Source organism: Falco punctatus, assembly GCF_963210335.1.
Source record: "Falco punctatus genome assembly, chromosome: Z".
NCBI lineage: Eukaryota > Metazoa > Chordata > Aves > Falconiformes > Falconidae > Falco > Falco punctatus.
The window spans coordinates 12,874,143-12,895,116 of NC_137586.1; the positions used below are offsets into that span (position 1 = coordinate 12,874,143).

The window sequence follows — 20,974 nt, forward strand, 5'->3', positions numbered from 1 at the left end:
TGAGCAAAAGGAATAAAAAAGGGTGGGGGGAAAACCCATACTTTAAAATACATTAAATCATATTTTGTAAGCTTCTAAAGGAACCTAAGTGAAGTTATATTAACTATTTGGATGTGGTTTTTAACTCAGCAGGAGAGCAAAGATAACATATTTCAAGATTTTGAAGCAAACAAGCTATGGGCATGCCTCTTGCAATCTTCCAGAAACGTAAGTAACGTGTATTTAATCTGCATCTGTACCTCACTATCGGTGTACACACAAATGTGTACGTGCAAATACATACAAAACGTTCTTCCTCCAGTACAATACACACAGACCACAATAATTCTAACACTACTATTCCGAATTTATTGACTAGGATTATGGATTCATCCTGCAAATACTTATGAGTTTAACTGCAGTTAAAGGAGTACACGCTCCCTTTGCTACATGCATTCCTTGGACTATGTGCTTGTGTAGAATGCATTTAAGCGCAGTCCTGGGTTTGTGACCATTATGGTAAACCTGAGCCTACAGCATCAAGTCTGCGGCATGGTTAACTGAGCCTACAAGGGGGCCTGAACTACTGACGGAATTCATTCAAGACAAGCAGTTAACTTTTATCATCATATTTTTCATCATGATTTTGTTGCGGCTCCAAGATCTGAGTCTTTTGAAGTGGCTCCAGGGACTGGACAGGCAGCTGCTGGCAAACGCAGGTGCGTGGCTGGGTGTGCTGCTGCCTCCTGGACCCCTGCGAGCTCAGTGCAAACCTGCAGTCAGCAGTAACCTAACCCACAGGGCCCACCTCTGCCCCAGGTCCCCACAGGCCAGTTGGTGGGGCAGCTTCTTTCTCAGCCCCAGGAGAGTTTCAAGCAGGTATCCTGTATCTGTTTGAAAGTCCACTCCCACGTGGGCGCTCTGGGAAGCCCAACCACACGGGTGAGACCACCACTACCAGCCATATCTGGAAACAGAGAAGGTGCAGGGTCACAGCCCAGGACAGAGTCATGGTAGGTGCAACACCCCAACAACCAACCAACCAAGGACACATTTCTAGAAAGTGCTTTTGGACAGTGCCCTGTCACCCACAAGCCCTGCAGCACCGTTGGGGGGACCTCCAAGGAGTCCTCAGGAGTAATGAAGACTTCATCTGGTTAGCTAAGGCACATGGTGCATCCTTCACATGATATAGGATTTGTAAAACACTCTGATAACCTGAAAGATGCCGTGAGCAGCAGGACCACCCCTGATGCCCAAAGGAATGTGCCAGGTGAGTCCTGCAAGTCAGTCTTTAAAGTCAGAAAGGCACAAGTGGAAGCTGAATGGCCCCACTTGCTGAATTTCACAGTAGTGGCATGAGCCAGAGGACAAATGAAGAGGTGAGATGGAAGGAGGGACCCCACAGGGCACAAGGGCGGGAAAGAAGACAGAGGGCTGCTTTTGTTCGGTCATTTGCAAGTTACAGAATGATACAAGATCAAAGGTTTCGGCTCCACAAGGCATTCAAACCCAGGCTGAAAGTAAGCCTCTCTTCCCCGACTGTTAGCATGGTCTGAAGAGCAGGGTGGTCTTTAGCCATCAGTTATGTTCCCACAGCATAGCCACAGCTCCCTATGGCTAAGGGCAAACACTCATCTATTCCTGCCATAAGCTTGCTGTTGTGCTTTTAGCATCAGGAAAGCCGAACACCACACACCCCACCACCACCACCCCCCACACACATACTCCCACCCCACAGACACAAAAGTTACGCTGATTAAAAAAAAATAAAATCTTTCCCCAAGCGGTGGTTCCCTCGAGCACTTACAGATTTCTTTCTCTCCATTCAGTATATTCCCCCAAATGGTACTCACTAGGAAAGTTCTATTTTAAGCACCTGCTTCTGTGAAGAGAGAATTAAAGAGCCATCTGCTATTAGTCCCCAGCCATCTCACACACGCTCCTGTGCACATTAACAACTCTCTGCAGTGTAACAACATGAGCAGCGCAAGGCTGCTCTGTCCGCAGCCTACAGCACCATCGCACCAGTTGTGCCGGTCTCACACAACATGATCTTTTATCAGTCTGATTTTTATGCTATTTTAACGTTCTACAACCAGGGATGCAAAAATTGTACAAAAGCACTTTGCACACCTACGTCTCTTTTGGAAAACAGCTGAGGACTTTAACTCGATCCTGTGATTCACTCCTGGAATACACTTTTTCTTTTTTTTTTGCAGTAACATACTGGGCAAGCCTATGGCTGGCAAAAGCGTGTAACAGAAAATGCCTTTTTGAAAAGCCCATGTACCCATGCTTTGCTTGGTGAGAGCTCACTTCAGAACACATCTAACTACAAATCTGCACATCCCAAAGCACTTTTTGAGTGTTTTACTACTTCATGAGGCAAAGCGAGTTCATCCAGCCCAGGGATGACTTTCCAGGATGTTTTACAAGCCATTTATCTCCATGGTGTTTTGCTAACAGTTGGTGGCAATATTACTGCACTCACTCATGGGTTTCGCATCCATGCATCCGCTGAAACGACCACTTCCCCTGAACGCATTTGTCATTTACGAGGTACTCGACAGAGCTTCCAACAGCAGGAGCAGGGAAAAGGGTCCCCGCTGCAAGGCACAGCAGGGTGAGAAGAAAACATCATTGCTTAGACTTTGAACTTACAGAAAGTCATGGCAAAAATGTCAGAGAATAAGCAACAGGTTTGCTGCTCCGCAGATGCGGGTGATTTTGGGTAACCCAGACTGCCGGCAGGAAGCTGATCCCTTACAATGCCACAAAGCCCTCCTAGCACGGTGCCTGAGGGTCAGCCTCCCACTTCGCTGCAGGAGGCAAAACTCTAGCAAAGTTCTGTGGGCACAGCTTCTGCTCGAGGCTGCTGTCCCCATCCGCCGGGGCATGCCTGGCCCAGGGGCACCAGCAGAGCACTGCACTGAGCCCCTCCACAGGCGGGGACTGGCCGGGACCCCCGATCTCCCACAGGACCTTCCCTCCCCCATGCTCCCACTGCCGCAGCGCCTTGGCCCTGGCCCCCAGCCACCACCGAACGCCACTGAGGAGCCAAGCCGGGCACCCCGTCGCCACTCACCCCTCTCACCCGCCTGGAGGGCACGGACGACGTCGTCAAGGTCGAGGTGTCGGCTGTTCTCGTCGAAGCTGTGCACGGCCATGTGGAAGGCCTCCTCCTGGAACACCACATGGACGCCCTCCATGGCGAAGTAGCAGCTGCGCTCGGGGTTGCTGTCGCTGTAGAGCAGCGTGGCCCGGCTCCACTGGTGGTGGCGGAAGAGGGCCAGCAGCATCTCGCCCATCTTGGCGTAGGCGGGGGCGACGCGGGTGAGGTGCGAGTACTCGCCGCCCTTGGCGCCGAAGCCGGCGGCCAGCGCCCCCGCCGACAGCATGGGGACGTCCCAGTGCGCCGCCAGCCGCGCCACCGGCGCCGCCGCGTACTCGCAGACGGGCCCCAGCAGCAGGTCGGGGCGGCGGCGCTGCAGGGCCACCATGTCTACCAGGCTGAAGAGGGCGCGGTTGCCGCACGCCGAGTCCTCGTAGGTGAGCTGGAAGGCGTAGCCGGGCGGCAAGCCGGCGCCGCTCTCCCGCAGGCTCCGCACCGCGTACTCGATGGCCGGCCGCACCCGCCCCAGCGAGAAGAGGTACGCCTCGTCCTGCGGCAGCAGCACCAGCACCCGGATCAGCTTCTCCTCCGCCGCCGCCTCCGCGCCCGCGGGGCCGCCGCCCAGCGCCGTCCGCGCCGCCAGCACGCAGCAGAGGCTGCCGAGCAGCCAGGGCGGCATCGCGCCCGCCCCCCCCGAGACGCCCGAGCTCCGGCGAACTTTTCTCCCCCCTTCCCCGCCCGCCTCGAAATTGTTCGGTCGTGCTTTATTTCTCAGGTGTTTGGCCAATTCACAACCTGCCCCCGCCTGCGGGTCACGGACGGAGCATCTCGGCTCTGCTTTCCTTGGTTTCGTATAGATAGATGACGGTTATTACTACGACGATGATTTGCCTCGGCCCCCCGCCCGCCCCCCCGCCGGATCCCCCCGCGGGGCTGCCGGGCTGCGCCCTCCCCGCTTAAGTAGCGCGGGAGCGGCGGCGGCTCTCGCCCGCCCGGCGCGGCGCGGCCGGGTTTGTGCGCAGGGAGGAGCCGGCCCCGGCGCTGCCGCCCGCCCCCTCCGGCGGCCCCCCCGCCGCACACCTCTGCGCCGGCCGGGGCTGCGGCCCCGCGGGGCGGGGGGCGCTCAGCGCCCGTGTAACGCTGATGTATGGATTTTCGGCTGCCTGACGGCTCGGCTGCCGCCTTCCCCGCCGAGCGGGACCCTGCCATCGGGGCCGAGGTCCCGTTGCACTTTTATTTTTTAAAATATTTTTTTGGGTTGCTGCAGCTCGGTTAAGCTGCGCTTCAATGCGTGAGGGAAGCGTTTGAGAGAGCCCCCCCGCCCCCGCCGAGGGCTCAGCGGTCGGTGCTCTGCAGAGCTGCGGGCTATGGGGAAGGGGGGACGGCAGCATCAGCGCGGGGGGATGCAGGTGCTGCGGCAGTGTGTAAGCCAGGGCAGCCCGGCTGCCAGCGCCTCACCAGGAAAGGTGACCGTGCTCAGGGACGGCATAACCCTGTGGAGAATCTGGCACTGGACCCCTGACCCCTGTCTGTATCCTTCAGGGGTCTTTCTGAGACCCCCTGTGCCAAGAAGGCCCAGATGCAGTTTTCTGCCGCTTCCCACCTGCCATGCCTCGGAGACACAATTTCACGCACCAAGCATCAGAGGTGAAGGAAACAAGTCCTGTTCTGAGATTATTTTCTTGGGGGGGGGGGAAGAAAACTTTTTCAATTACCTTCACAACACTGCCTAGTCAGAGCATGTTAAATACATCCCTGTTCAACCCTACTTACTGGCCGTAAAGCTGCTATGCTTAAGATTTTGTTTTTTAAATCCTTTTAAAATGGACTCCTGCTTTGGAATAAAGTCAATGTGAAATGTGCAAAACGTTTTGTGAAAGAGGCTTTGGAATACCTGATGCTTTTTGACAGCAAAATCCTAAAAGATGGCTCTCTGTGGAGTTTTCTGTGCCCTGTAACAGCACGCATCCTCAAACCCAGAGCAGGGCTGCACGGTTTGATGTTTTATGGTTACTCAGAGAGTGCCAGGTTTGCATTCGAAAGGTGAGTGAACTGCTCCCGGCTTTACAGAAGGGGTTTGTTTAGTTCAGCACAGAGGTCGTTGTCAGGGCAGTATGTGTAAACTTACTTTTGTTACTGCCTTCTCGGTGTGGTCTGTGAATGGGAAACCTGCACTCCTGGGGTGACCATCTGCTCACCTTTAAGATGCCTCGATTAACAAAAAAGAAAGCTGGAAGTGCTTGTGCAATTACAACCGAGAAGTGGAATGAAAACAGCATATAACACGATGTACAGAAATAATCATCAAAAAAATCTTTTTTGGAGGGAAGCATTTATCTAACAAGGCTCAGTAAAATAAAGAAGCTCAGAAATTCAAAGATGGGTAGTGTCTCTGAGAAATGTGCCTCTCATGTAGTTTTATTTGATTACTGAATTGAACTTCAGAGCGTTCTTGAAGATTACATAAACAACCACCCTGGTAAAGCTGGTTTTGTATGTTCCTGTACTGTAAGTTATGTCAGGCATTTTTTGTTGTAAATGACTCCATGTAACATAGCGGAGATTAAGCAGAATATTACAATATACAACATGCCAGCCATCTTCACCACAAAGCTTGCAAAAACATTTTCTTAAGACACATTTTGAAATGCTGACCTTTGTAGTCACTGCTTTATGGTGACCCTACAGATGTGTTTAAACACCAGAATCTGGACTGATCTCTCTTGAGTCCCTCCTTCCCCCACCAGAATATCTTTTTCATTTTATGTGTGAGCTCGATACTCTCCTAGCTGCCTTTTTCGAGTGTAAGCTGTGTAAACACAATGGAAGAGATAGTCAGCCCATAAATCACAGGGCTGCCATCCCTTCACACTGGCTTCTCCTTGTGAGGTAAAGTACTGCTGGGAATGAATAAGAGTGGGAGAAGCAGGGCCAACATGAGGCAAAAAAGAAACAAAAGGCATCTGGCCAGTACCGTGTAGCAGTAGTAGCATCAAAGACCAATTTTAATGCTTTCAGAAAAACATTTGGACCACAGTATGTGGCCCTTACTCACCTAAGCAATTGCATTCAGCCTGATGGGAGCTACAGTGTCTCTGCAGGCCCAAAGTGTCACGAACATTTCAGTTATTCCCCCTTCACCCTAAGCGGTTATATAAAGAATCCCAGCCTGTGACTTGATTTATTTTTCTGAGCCAGAAAGTTATGCACAAGAATTTACTTGTTAATCCCAATTCAAAATGCCACTTAATCCACCTCGTCATTAGTTCACTTACAGTATTTTCTGTAGCTATAAATCTGACATTTCTCCACAGGCATTATTTTTTTCAGCTACACAACTGCTTTTTAATAGGAACAAATCCTGCAGAGGTGAATCGGTAGCAGGCAGAATGCCCGCAGACTGCAGCGAAAGCAAAGATTTCAGGCTGGCCCTTTAGGACTAAAGTCATTTCAGACACAGGCTATTTTCCCCCACAGAAATAACTCATACAACAAATCAAGAATCACTTGACTCACTCCAGCTAGCATTAGCAACAGTCTGAAGTGCCTGCTGCAGATTAGCGAAATTCTTCACAGACAGGTTCGCTGAAAACATAGTCCCCCCTAGAGGCTGAAAAGATGAAATATTTTAACATCATTCGTGCTGCAAATACATCCTGCCATTAGGACTTTCAAAATCTTTCAGATTCTTTTTCAAGAAGCCTATTCTCTTTTCATTTCAAGGAATCTTCTGGAGCATGCCTAAGGGATTTCTTACTGTGACATAATGTTTCTGGGTGTCTCTTTTTGTCTTACCTTCGTATACTTATATAAAAATGCAATGCAGCTGTCCAGTGAAAATACCACAGCACAAAGACTCGAGATGAGCCAATATGATGCTAAAAAAATAAATGGGAAGGAGATGTATTTACTTGTTCCTCTTTTAGTTGACACCAACTTCTGTGTAGATATGTACACAAGAACTACAAGATGACAAAACTATACACGTAAAACATGAGCATACATACATTAATAACACTCGGCAGAACTCACTACTCTTGCTCTCTTAACAGCTCCCACTTCACAGCACAAAGTAAGGTAAAGGCAGGCAGGTAGATCTAATTTTTATTTTACAAATGGGGAGAGCAGAACTCAGGAAGGCAAACTGCAGTATCCCAGAGGTTTAGGGCGATCTCAAGATCGTTCCTCCACTACACTGGTTGTCTTCACTAATGCTGATAAGATCATGGCTTGATGGTCCTCAACAGCCACACAGGTGGTACACCTACCCATCCTTTCCCACTGATGCTGAAAGATGAGCTGAGATGCAGCCCCACAAAAGATGTGCTGTTCAATTATGTAAAAGCAGCTGCTGGGATGAAAAGGACTGACACACACACCACACCACTGCCATCAATTAATCACAGATTCTGCTCATGCTCCTGGAGTATTTCAAAAGCATGTACTCCTTTAAAACATACACATTATGGGACTAAAACACAACCCGATAACCCAATTTAATCCAATCAGTACTTGCTGTGTTTCCTCGTATCTACAGGGCACTATTGAATGTGATAGGGTGAAAGACTACAGATCAGGAAATCTTTGCAGAGATATAATATTCCATCTTTGCAGAGGTATAATATTCCAGGCAAAATGCAGGAGAGCTGCCATGTCTTACAGAAAAATCCTGGTCTCAGAATTGTCTTGGGAGATTCCAGTCCAGCCTAAGAATTATGACAGGTAGGCATGTTAGGGACATACTTGATTTATCAAACGTAGATTATTGACGACTGGTATGAATTACAGGAACTTCAGGAGGTCCCAAATTAATACCTTGAGACTGATACAGTATGAATCACAGTCAGCAAGTGTGTCTTGTAACAGTCTTGTTTCTGTGCCTCATATAGTTATAATGAAGACACTGGATCCATACCTTCATTTCCATCAGAAGGCTTTGGAGACTCCCTGAAGCACTGCCCTTCACTGCATGCGGGAACAACATTAATGACCTTAAACTAGAGATGTCTGATTAGTTGTGCCATGATACACTTTCAGTCACCTCATTTCTTCTCCTCTTACTTTTCAAGTCAATCCATCTGGCATTATAGCAGGGATAAATCAGCTCTGACATATTTTATATAAAAAAAAAGCTGAAGGTAGAAAAAGGATTTGCTTGTGACATTGTGAGAATAACCCTATTTTAAAGTAGCAACCCATGAAGTCAGCATGTTAGAATTACATTCCATGTTTATTTTCCAATTAATGCTCTCATCTGTAAAATGTCCACCTCGGTAATGAATGTGTCTCAATATATGATAAATTGCCAAGGAAATATAGGCCTCATTCAGATCCATGTTAATTTTAAAACATGGAGAAATAGTTTTTCATTTCTATGATGCCAGTAAAATTGTCACAAATTGTATGTAGGATTTTTCAGTTTCTTATAACTCATCACCCATCTCAGGAAGATTATCCTCTGATGACTGCAGGAAGAAACACTGGAAGTGCTACAAGGGACAGGCAAAATCATCTTTTGAAGTGTTTTGAAATAAGAACTGTGTGCACAAGATTATATTTCTAGTCAAAGTTAATTTCTCTTCAGTAGTCCTACCACTTCCAAATTGAAGTTGTTGCTTTAGTGATTATTAAAAAGCATGTTTTTCTTTCCTCCCCTATGACCAGTATTAATGAAAAAATAATTACCTGTGCTTCTGCAGTCAAGGAATGTTTGCAACTGCAACAGTAACTTGGCCATGCCTATGTTTATCATTTCCAAAATGAAAGAAAGCTAAAAAAGACATTACTATGGAAAAGTTCATAGTTTTTAACAAATACAGCATAAAGTATCTTAGCTATTATAGTGTTGCTAGCTCTACCTACTCTAGCCTGCTTGATATTGCCCTTATATAATGGCGTTACATACCACCATTATATATAAATTGACACTGTTTTCAGTTGCATATCATTTTGGTTGAACATTAACAGTCTGGGTTCAAGTTTTCAGGAGATGTGTCTACCATGGCTTTTTTTTTGTTGTTGTTGCTGTTCTTAATCTTATTCTAACTTCAGCTGGAAAAGCTTGGCCATTCCTAAAGAAATTAAGGAAATACTCATTGCCTTACACCCACAAAAAACTCTGGCAACTGCTTTCTGACTCAGACCCTCAATTTGAGGGGGGGGGGGGGGGGGGGGGGCGGAGCCTGTGTGTGAGGGATAGGCACATGAAAATGTGTTTGTGTTTAGCCAGGTGTGAATTCTAAGGTTAGGAAGACTGATGTTCCTACAAGCAGTCCTACAAGCAGCAAAAGGTTAACAGTATAAATACAAGATTTCCCCTCCCCGACGTGCGCACCATCCCTTTGCAACTTGCTTATCATGTTGTACCTGCACTGTCAGTACCCAGGAACTGAGCTTTATCCCCACCCCAACGCCATATCCAACTGGTGACCCAACGGCACATACATGACACCACAGGGATGAATACACTTGCTTTGGGCCAGGACTTTGAGGCACCTCAGGTGCTCCAGACTGCTAGATGAGGATATCAGAAATAACACGAGGAAGGCTCATTTTGTTTTCTTTGCATAGTCCAGGGGAAAGCTGGACTGATTCTTCTGCCTCCTCCTCAGACACTGCAGTGCTGGCAGTTCTGCAGGGACTGCTGGGCAGAACAATCCTTATCAGTGTCCTATCAGAGATTTCCCAAAGTACTTCACATGCTTTGTAGAAAGAAAACACCCTGGATTACAGGAACCGATCCTTACATTTTATATTCAGTTTGGACCATTTTCTTTAATGATTCTGATTAATAATAAGAAAGTATGTTATATTTGCAGGTTTTTTAATTATAAAACTGTGCTAGGGAGAACTTGGTCTTCTTATTATGTATAGATGTGCACCTATTGAACTGAGTTTCACAGCATCTGCAGACTGTAGCCTCTGACATTATACTGGCAGCAAGCAGCAGGACAAGTAAAGGTGTAAGAGTTCAAAGGCCAACCAGAAATCATGGACTCATTTGTTAACATGGCCTTATTGAAAAGAACCAGCAGAGCATCAATTGCCAGCATCAACTTTGAAGGTAATTAGCTGCCAATGAAAGCCAAGTATACCTGTACAAATGCAAGTCACCCCATTCTCACCATAAAATTTGGGAGGTGGTGTGCTACAGAAGAGCTTGAATGGTGTTGAACCAGTGCCACTGGTTCACAGACACTCAGAAGCAGTGCAATGCTTGTGAGCTTCCCTGAAAAGCAAAAGAGGAAATTTGAAGTGACTGATCAGGCTGAGCATAACCCAGGTCAAAAGTGGAAAACAGGGTTAGGCCTCATGGGCAATGGCATTACTCATAAATCCACACATGAAAAAGTGCACTGACTGTACGTATGGTCATTGATGTGGTGCAGGTGTCATTTCTGTACCTCAAACAAGAGCCTGTGCTCTTGTGGGTTTATTGCAAATTTGTGGGTAATACAATGCTCTACTGTAAAAGTTGTTCGGTAAAAGGTGTTGGAAACAGTTGACAGAGGCTTTTAAAATACAAATCTTAATTCTGAGCTGGTCCCAGATATTGGTCAGTCAAGGTTTTTTTCTTTATAAGGGAATTACTTGTAAAAGTCTAAGTGTAGTCCGAGTTTAAGTTGAAGTATCTACAAAATTCAGAACGTTGGCTGGCTTTATCTCTTGAAAATACGTAATGTGGTACTGCCATTGGAAAGCTATGCCTGATCAAGCGACTTGTCATCAAGTGAACTTCAAGAAAAAAGGAAAAGAATTCCCCAAAAGGAATAAACAGTAGAGTTCCACTTTCTTGCAGCGAGATTAAAACTACCCCCCCCCCAAAAAAAAAAAGTGAAAATATTTCCCTATGAAAGTGGAAGAAGCGCCTTGTTTATGGGTTGACAGACTAGATCTATGCCTGAAACTTTGACAGTGATGATGAATCACGAGGAATTATGGCATTATACTTTGGATGAAATCTTGGCTAGTTCCTATTGCTAGGTAAAAAAGTATTTTATCTTTTGCTCTAAAAAATCTCTGAACAATGGCAAAATGCAGTGTGCAACAGGACTTATATTGTCATTCTGTAAAAAAAGGGGCCAATACCCTGAACATCTGGAAGCAGGTGCCTCCAGTCAAACTATCTCCACAGAAACGAGAGGCCAGTCCACCAGACTCCACTGACTTGATCTGAGCTCTAGGAGGTTACTTCTTGGTCCTCACACATCCTCTGTTCTTCCAAGTATTTTCAGAGAGGAGAGAAATATTGAGAAAGCAATTATTGCCTTCTTTTTAGAAGTGTAACCTCATAAAGTATCCGCAACTCATATTGCCTCTCCAAAACATACCTTCCTCTTCCACAACCAGTTTCTGTATTTATAGATAATATCTGGGTATAGAACAGATTCTTTATGCTAACTGAATTAGAAGGATAAATTGTCTTGGTGTAGATCCAAGTGATACTGTGATTTTCACTTTTGTTTTCATTTCCAAGTCTTGGAACAACACCTGCAAAATTTGTCTCTGGGATTTTACTAATGTAAGTACCTTGGACTCTTTCCTGGGCTCAGTTCAGCCTTGGATGGTCACTGCTGAAGTGCATGGGACAATGGCCACCTTGTTCCTCATGTGCATTCATTTCCATCAAAGAATCATATCATAGTTTGAGGTAAGTAGTGAGTGCTGAAATACAAATGCCTGCTGTGCCTTACCAACACCACAGCAATTCTGTCCAGAGGACTTCAAAGGCTTTGGAGAGCAAAGATCATTTCTGCTCAAGATTTAGGAGCTCTACAACAGGTACCTATATGGCTTGTAAAGGAAAAGTTAGAAACATCGTCCCTGTCCCCCTCAAAAACAGAGCTGGGATCAGATATCCCAGATCTACCGTCAGCCAAAGAGCTGGATTGCTGTTATGTGTAATCTCAATTCAGGAACTGTTCTGATGTGCTACTTTCACCTGTGTTCCCATACAAATGGAAAAGAAGTCTCATGAAGTAAAGAAACCAGACATTTACATTTTGGCTGGAAATTCAACACTACAGGTAGTATCAGTTTACATACTAATATCAGACCAGTAACTGATTAAGAACATTCTGAGGGACAATGTGGATTATTTTTTAAGCCAGATCAGTTCACTGATATGGTTTGCAGTTGTGTTGACATGGCAGAGCAAAAGATCTGAAAGAACAACAGCAAGCTGCCAGAGATGGGAGGCAGGAATTCCTTTGAGCTGGCGTTAGCACCAAAATCTCTGTATGTCTTTTCTCCTGCACGTTAATTACTGATTAAATTATGGGGAAAGCATGGAAAAAATAACTTTCAATACTACTGACAGATCTTGATCCAGTGAGCTGATTTTTGAAATATTTAAAATATTTAATTAAATATGTGCTTCAGGAGTTCTGTCATTTTTAGTTTATTAAAGCACTAGTGTAATAAAAAATGAATGTATGGGCTTGGTGGAATACACATTTGTCATTTTTCATCACATCACTGGAATGGGAAGATTTGAGATTACTGAGAGAGAAGCACAAAGGCTCCAGGAACAAACGGATGGATGGAGGAAGACACGGCAGAGTAATGAAAACAGCACAGGCCGAAGGGTGGGATAGCAGTAGTCAATAAAGTGTTACACACCAAAGCAAGTCAAAAGAGATCTTACATTTAATGAGGAAGTGGGCATTTCATACATCACTTAATGTCTTTTAGTTTCACCGAGATGGATAAGAAGTCAACAAACAAACTGTGCAGAGGTTCACAGCAGGTTCTAGTTCCTGCTAGAAGGCAGGAACTTGGCAGTGCAGAACTGATCACTTCTTCAAACCACTAGAAGCAGAGGAAGAGGAAATGGAGGTGTCCACAGAGACCTCTAGGAAGTGATGTCCTCATCATATGCAGTTTACCAAGTATTTCCTAACGGCCTACTTGTTCTTCCCCACCTCCACCCCCACCCAACCACCGACACCCACCCACACAAAAAATCCCTGCTTGAAAATGTTTCTCATTCTCCTGTACGTGCATCTGTAGACTAACATCAAAAGGACAGAAACATTCCTTATATTTGTAAAAAAAACCCCAGCTTCCTCCCCATCTTTTGCTGCCAAAGCAGACAGAAAGAGCAAACATGCAACTATGGACATGTTAGCAAGAATTAGACATCTTTCTGAAGAAGTAAGTGTTTTCACACTTCTCTTAAATTTTCCCAGCAGTTTTCACATAAGAAAACAAGGACAGAAAATACCAGGGTTTAATTACATTTTTCTTCAACTTTAATTGTTACACTGTTTGGTTTTTTTTAATATCAGAGAGCTCTTTTTAGGAAGATGAGTTTGGCCAACTTTGTTCTCTCAAAGTCAGGAGCTGGTCCAGTGTAGGACAGAGGACAACAAGACCCCAATGTAATTTATAGCTGAAGTGGAACCGTTCTGGTTTTTGTACACAACTGTTCTTGTCGAAATCAATTGGACTGCATGAGTGAAAATAAAAAGGGGGAAAAATGTCTTGAGGTCACACCCATTCTGGCAGTCACTGATCTGAAAGAAGAGGCTTTGGGGATGGGTCTCCAGCCCCTAGCTGGCTGGGTCCTGCTGCCAGAGTTTACTGTCCTTTCAGGTATGCCAGGACAACCGCATTGCGTAATTGCTACTTGCCCTCATTCTGTCAGTATCATTTGAGTGTAAAAGGTGTTTCTGCCAAACCAAGCCATTTTGAGAGAACCACGCTAGGAAGTGGCTCCACATGAAGAAATGCTACAAGACTGGAAAGGGTGATAATTTCTGGTGAAGAAAACAGCTCCAGATGAGCTACAATAACAAATTTCTTACTCCAAGGCAGCTGCACCCAGATGGCTTATTTGACCTAGGGATCTAGAAGATAAAACAAACATATATGTAGACAGTATCTTTTTTTACCATCTTTCTTTCTCTTGTGGTTTACCCTTGCTGCCAACATTAAACAGTACTGTTGTTTCAAGCAGTGACTGACTCTATGATGTTTGTGGAAGAAAAGCTTTATGTACACAGCCTAGCAGCACAGGCTGTGTAAGTATGTGCTACATGCAATGAATGATGCAGTGCCTTCCAGGTATGCGAGATCATGTGAAGACAGAGCCAGAATCGTGACAGATGAATGGGAAGACATCAGAAGAGACATGAGAGCAATGAGAAGTGCATCTAACTGTGAAAATAATCACTTTATTGAAACAAAAAGGTCTGTACTAGCATAGGCTGCATTAGTTACTGAACACTGGCACGATTAGATGAAACTCTGTTAAACCAGAAGGGTATTTCAAGCTGGTTCTAGCCTGTGTTTGGCTCTTGTCCAGCAGGTCGTGAGGTATACGAAGGAGGAAAGAGTAGTTAAATGTAGTTAAAATGAGGTTAAATGTAGTTAAAAAAATAGTTAATGTAGTTAAAAATCTGTGGATATGTCAAGATGAAAGATGACTAAAAAATACTTGAAAATTTTGAAAAATGAAGAGGTAGTTTGAACTCACACCATCAATTTAATAATGTCCAGTGCTTTGCCCTTTGGAAAAGTGTACAAAAAAGCTGAACACCATATGGAACAGCACTGCTTATCCTAAAGAGCCACCAGCTGAAGGGCAGTGAGCAATACGATGCTGTTGTATTAGCTGAAGTGCTGTATGTTAGGTCTGAGCAATACCCCTGTCTGCTCTGCAGGAGTACTATGTTCACTTTGATCATTATTTGAAAGAAACACAGACAAACTGGAGAGTTCAGAAGGGAAGAACCAGAGTCTGGAAGCATGTCCCCCTGAGACAGGTTCAAAAGTTAAGTTTGCTTAGTCTAGAAAAGAGAAGACTGAAAAGAGATATTGTGGTTCTTCCATATGGAGCAGATGTTTTAAAGATAGTGATCAGCTGTGTTTAATATTCCATGCTATTGCCAAGATGTCTCATCCCATTCTTCTAGGTAAACTGTGAATAAATAAAACTTTGTATCTTCCTTTGGAATATCTTTTTCCTCTGATCAGCGCATAACAATGGAGTCCCTCAGGAATCCATCTTCTGGCAGCTAGTAAGATTCCAAATACTTTCAAGTGTAAAGGACACAAAGGAAAAAGCTTTCATATAACTTGTCACAAGAGGTTTGACAAAATTCACAGTTAAGATGTCCCTCTCTTCATCAGCTTTCATGTGTTTATTTGAAGCCATGTTATTGGATTATGTCCATGAAACATCGTTAAAAAGAGATGTTAATGAGAAGATCACCAGAACATTTGAATCATGGCTAAAAAGAGAAACTGAGAGCATACTTTTAAAATAAAATATATTTCAATGTGAAATTAAGTCATAACTGCAATGAAAAATATGTTCCAAGGAAACAAAACCCTAGAATGCAACATCTGCTTTCCCTGTGTTGTCTGCCATTTCCCCTGAAAATTGTCTGATGGAGCTTGCAGGAGATACTGATGCAAGAAATTTTTGTCCTTTGGTATTTGGAGATCATTTCCAGTGCTATGCAGTATGATGGAGATTGCTTGGAGTAAGAAATCAAATTTGGAAAATCAATGGTTAGAGTGTATCAGAGGAATGTTTCAGAAATGCATTTCTTGTTTCTAATTGTGTTATGTAGGAAATACCTCCATGTGCCACGTCATGCCATGGCATGGAGGACTCTGCTCACAGAGAAGATGAAGGAACAGTTTGGTCTCTATAATGTGCAAATCACTACTTTTGCTGTTAAGAGTATCAGGAAGGATGTCTGATCAGGCTAATTATTTTTGTGCTAATTATTTTTGAAATGTCATAAATTATGAAATTTAACTTTTCATTGTATAGGTATTATGTAAATATATCCGTGGTCTACTGTTACAGGCACAGAAAACAGTATTCTTAGGTGAAAAAACATCAGCACTAAATTACATGGGAAACAAGTCCTTCAGAAATTGGAACTCCATTATTACAAAAATAATCTGAAACAAATCATGCTTTCAGACTTTAAAGTCTGAAATACACACTACCATGAACCCCAATAGGTTTTTGTCAGGGAGAAAAGGTTGCCCAAAAAGTATTTTGGATTCTGGAAAATCCCATATATAAGCAAAAAAGAAAAAATTATGTAGTAGAATAGCTTGGTGATGTTCAATTATAGTGAAAGCTAGTTTAAATTTAGGTGCAAAACCCAAGGGTGCATCCAAGTGCCAGAAGTTTGGCAAAATTGTTGTATCAGTTGGATTGTTAACATTAGTTCACTGTAGTATTGTACACTGTGATTAAGGACAGGTAAGGACACGTGATTTTAATTTTTTCAGTTTATCACCCCTCCTCCTCAGCATATTAAATTGCTAATATTTTATTTCCCTCTTTAAATGGCTACTGCCTCACTGTTTTATCTTCACCAAAGAATAGGAAATGGAAGGCAGGAGCTCTGAAACCCCATCTCACAGCCCAGCCACAAGACTGACAGTGGAGACCAGAGTGGGAGTCACAGACCTGCACAACTGCAGAGAGCACATCTTTTTCTGACACCAATATTCAAACAAAATTTAAGTTAAAAACAAACAATAGTTTTATGTTTTAAAGTGCAAATCTTACTGGAAAATAGGAGTAACCTGCTGTAATATGGTGAAGAGAGAGTAGTTTAACCTAAAGGCCTGGAAAAGTATCTTAAACCTAAGTATGACACTTGGGTTAGTAATGTGCTCCCCCAAATGGCATGTAGGATCTCTGTGAAAAGAACACAAGAAAGATCCGAGTTTAACTGAATGAATGTATGCCTATGACTTCTCATGATGCGAGATAACAAAATTTTGTTGACTCAGCTGTAAGTATGCTAAAACTTTTTAGGCAACTGAAGTAGGGGTAAATCTGAGATGCAGGAGAAATATTAGACACGAGTTATCAATGGTATGTTTGTTATGAAGAAGTAGAAAGCTAAATCTAGTCTTGTTGGGGGAAAAGAAAAGGGGCGGGGGGGGGGGGGGGGGGGGAGGGGGGAGGAAATCACCCAGCATCTCACTTCTTTAAAAGACCTAAGGAGTCCTACTAGGAGTCTGACGCTCATCTGATGTCAAGGAGCAAACCCTGGTTTTAAGTCTCACCTAGAATTTGTGACCTGTGATTCCAGCATCTGTAACTCTGAACACTGAAACTGGATGTCTCCTACATTTGACCAAATACAACCTTATTGGGTTTTACTCCAAAAATCTGCTTAGTAGTAGAGAATAAACTGAACCTGAGTAATTTAAATGCAACCTCTGCAGCTGCAGGTGTGGAGGAGCTGTGGCAAGAGGGGCAATTGAAGAGGACCTGTATCCTGGGATACAGGTTGGGCAAGGCTGCCACTGTGCAGTGTGCGTCTAGACTACAACAGGTCAGTGGGATATCTGCTGTTGCTAAGGATTTTCTCCCTAGCAAGCATAAGCACACATCAAAAGTAGAAAAATGCCTGGTAGATACGGCAAACCTCTTTGCACCATGAAGACTACTGGGCTACATACTGTGGTGGCTGTATATGAAGACATCACAGATATAAAAACAAAATAAAACCGGTCAACTTCTTTGCATGAAATATCAGTTGTTCTTCTTATCCTCCTAAAAAGATAACTATTTTCTTTTAATAATAAGGCACAAAAGCTGAAAAACTCAAAAGCCAAGGCTCAGGTTCAGTTTTCCTAGCATGTTCCAGTTTGAATCAGGACTTCATTTACTTTCACAAGTATTTTAATGTCAACTTTATTTTTTTTTATTTAACTTCATGTGTTGTTGTATTCTGAACATACATTTCTAAGCTTGCTAAGTCTGCTGCTTTGCTGTATCAGCCCAGATGAAATTAATACAGCAGAAAATGGCACAAACATATTTCAATCCTTAAAGCTGAGATTCCCATATTTGCACAATTTTGTAATGGGAGCTGATGGCTCTTCACCTGATGTGGATTTATGGAAATCCATTAGGCCTTGAATTCAAGTGGTATATTTTGAACCCTGGCTGTAAATGAGTAACTTTCATACAGTTTGATTTTCAAATCAGGTGGGAGTTTGCAAAGTTAGTAAATATTCTACAGTGAATAGAGTTGATTTAATGTACACCAGATACAAACAAACTCAAGACGCTTTACAGAAAGGCCAGTGCTGCACCACAAGTTAGACGCGTTTCCCTAGAGCAGCTGGTGCAAGTAAATTGTGTTATAGGTTGCAAAATATTTTTCTGAAAATATCATGTGTTTCCCCTTCCTCAGTTCCTTGTACATTCATTTACCTTTTGTTTCTCCCTCTTTTTTGCTCTGTTCTCCTTTTTACAATTCTGATAAGCTTTTTAAAAATATTTTTTCTTAAATTTTGATTATTTTTTAAAAATTTTATTTTTCATTTTGATTTCATTTTGACTTTTAGTTTTTCTAAGTGAAATATACGTCAAATGACACTGCAATTGCAATCAAACTTTCCGACCACATTTTTTCCTACAAACCTCAAATGAAACAGAAATATCCATTCGTTCACTTGGTGATAATCATTAAAGCAACTGGAATCAATTTACACTGGCTTAGAGTCCAGTCGTTTCAGTCACATATCTTTAGTTACGCTGCTTAAGAGCAAAGCCAGTAAATGTCATTTAGTTTGAATTTTACGCCATAAATCCTGTTACCTAAAGCTAAGAGCTGTGAACAGGGTGTCCTGCAGAATGTTTCACGTTAGCACAGTGTGTTTCGCTGCTGCCATCTCCTGGCAAAAGGGACAGATCTCCTGCAGCTCTCCCGATTGCTTTGGAAATAAATCACCTTTTCACTTTAACCGTATTGGTATAGGTTTTTGTTCATTTTGGCATTAGATAATTTATCTACAAATTTTGCAATGTGCTGTCTCTTAGACACTTGTAATTCGTCCATAATTAAAAAAAAATATTAAAAGGTTATTGCAAATTTAAAAATTAGTATTTGAAAACAAATATCCTTTGTATTATTAAACATGGCATTGCTACACAACTTCTTACATATATTATTAGATGTAGCTGTTTAGGAAATGGTTTTGCTAATACTTATGGTGTTAATATCTTACTTTTAGACAGTAAATAAATTATTCAGGCCTAGGCCCAATTCTGTCCTTAAGTTAATACTTACTACACCTTCACATTTTAACATTTTAAAAAGTATAAAAATATTTGAATTATTTTTTAAGCCTCTACATTTGTGGTCAAGTAACGTGATGATGTTCTCTCCGCCATCCTCCAGGTCTACATAGCCGCTATTTGGAAGCTGTACAAAACTGCCTATTTTTCCTGAACGTTTTTCTTACAGCACCTACGTCCGTGGAGTCTGAGGTGCTCTGACATCCATGTGACCACAGCTGAGCTGACTGAAACACCCCAAAATCCCAGGTCATTGCTGCAGATGAAGAGGAAACAGCTATTACAGGCGACAGAACTGGCATTTGGTGCTCTGTGGGCACCAGTGGTCCAAGACATAACCCTGACCCCAGATTTAGACACTATAAAGTAATGACACTACACCAGGATTTCTTGGAGACATGGCATCTTGTAATAAACACCGTCCTTAAACCAGGCTACTGAGTTAGTACCCCAAGTGCAGGTAAGGCCTTGGGACTGACTGATCTCGAGGTCCATACCCACCGTGAGAATGTGCTGAGAGAAAGTAAATTTTCCTAAACAAAACTATTACTTACTATTATTATATAAAACCAACACGGAGAGAAGGCAACGAAGTTTACAGACCAAAAAGCCTTGCCTGAATATCACATGCTTTTCTTACAGATGCCGGCAGCCTGGTGCCCCGAGCCAAGCCTCCCCTCAGGGCGGTGTTGATCAAAGCAGCCACACTCAGGCCACCCAGGTGTGACAGAATTCAGACAGATTCTCCTCAGAATCTCTTCCACTTTTTTTTCCCCTGAGAAATCAGACATTAGCCTGTCCGATTTTTGTGTTATTTTCTCCTCCTTCGCAGAGTACTCCCATTAGCTGGCCCATCCCTGACTTTGCCTCGGAGGAATGGCGGCAGGTCTCCCTGAGCGCTACCCGGTCTCTCAGCCCCTTGCCACCCCCGCAGGACCCTGCGGCCCTGCGGGTGGGTGAGGGGTCGTTCAGCGTCTCTCCTGATTTAAAGAACGAAGTCAGAATTTCTTAGTGACTGAGTATCCTTTATTGGCAGCGCTGGGTGCACGGGGGACTCTTCCGCCTAACGTGCATGTCTAAAGTTAACTGTCTTATATTTATACAATAAAACAATGAATATTCAATCAACGCATATACATATTCATTACATAACCCCGCCCACTCTCTCTTCGTATGTTAATTAGCTTATCAGTCCTTTGCACTTGCGCAAATTCCTCCAAGAATTGTGGGCAGGGGTCTCCGGGGGGAAGACCGTATGTCTTCCTCATGGTGTACTTTTCACCTTTTGCCTGGTATGTGATGGGTTTGCAAGTTTGCGGTGTTCTTATCGGTCTGAGCTAATTTATGGCCTTGTCGACCATCTGTTTCTTCTGCTTGTTTCTTTTAGTCGCTCCCTCTAGATAACTTATAAACAGGCCCCTTGTTAGAGAAAGTTAAAGAAACAGACTCCTTTCATCAGTTATTTCATTATTTCTTTCAGACTATGGTTACATGACCTAATTACTATACCTACATTCTTTGAGTTAATCTAAGTTCTTAGCCTTGGTACAGGGCTGTACAGAGGATTTCATAGCAGCTTTTGTTGTGCAACTACTAGTTTCATCAGAATGTATTTCTTATATTCAGTATATTTTAGCTACAAGGTTTATTCTATCCTAAAGTGAATTCATACAGTATCACTCCGTTGGAGCGAATGGCGCGGGACACAGGCCCCACGGCCCTCCTTCGCTCCCTCACGGGCGCTGCCGGCGGCTCCGCCATCTTGAGCTGCAGTGCGCCCCTCCGCACCGCGCCGCCGCCCCGGC

General features: G+C 43.7%; 1 protein-coding gene across 2 annotated transcripts in view; it reads right to left on the reverse strand.

Moving 5' to 3' along the window:
* NPR3 (natriuretic peptide receptor 3) overlaps window positions 1-20,945 on the reverse strand; it is an 82,174-nt gene extending 61,229 nt beyond the window's left edge. For both annotated transcript variants that reach the window (XM_080372593.1, XM_080372592.1), the window contains exon 1: window positions 3,068-20,945. In XM_080372593.1, the coding sequence (XP_080228719.1) occupies window positions 3,068-3,773 (706 nt within the window). In that variant the 5' untranslated portion in view covers window positions 3,774-20,945. The remainder of the gene's footprint in view (window positions 1-3,067) is intronic.
* Between the last annotated feature and the right edge of the window lie 29 nt (window positions 20,946-20,974).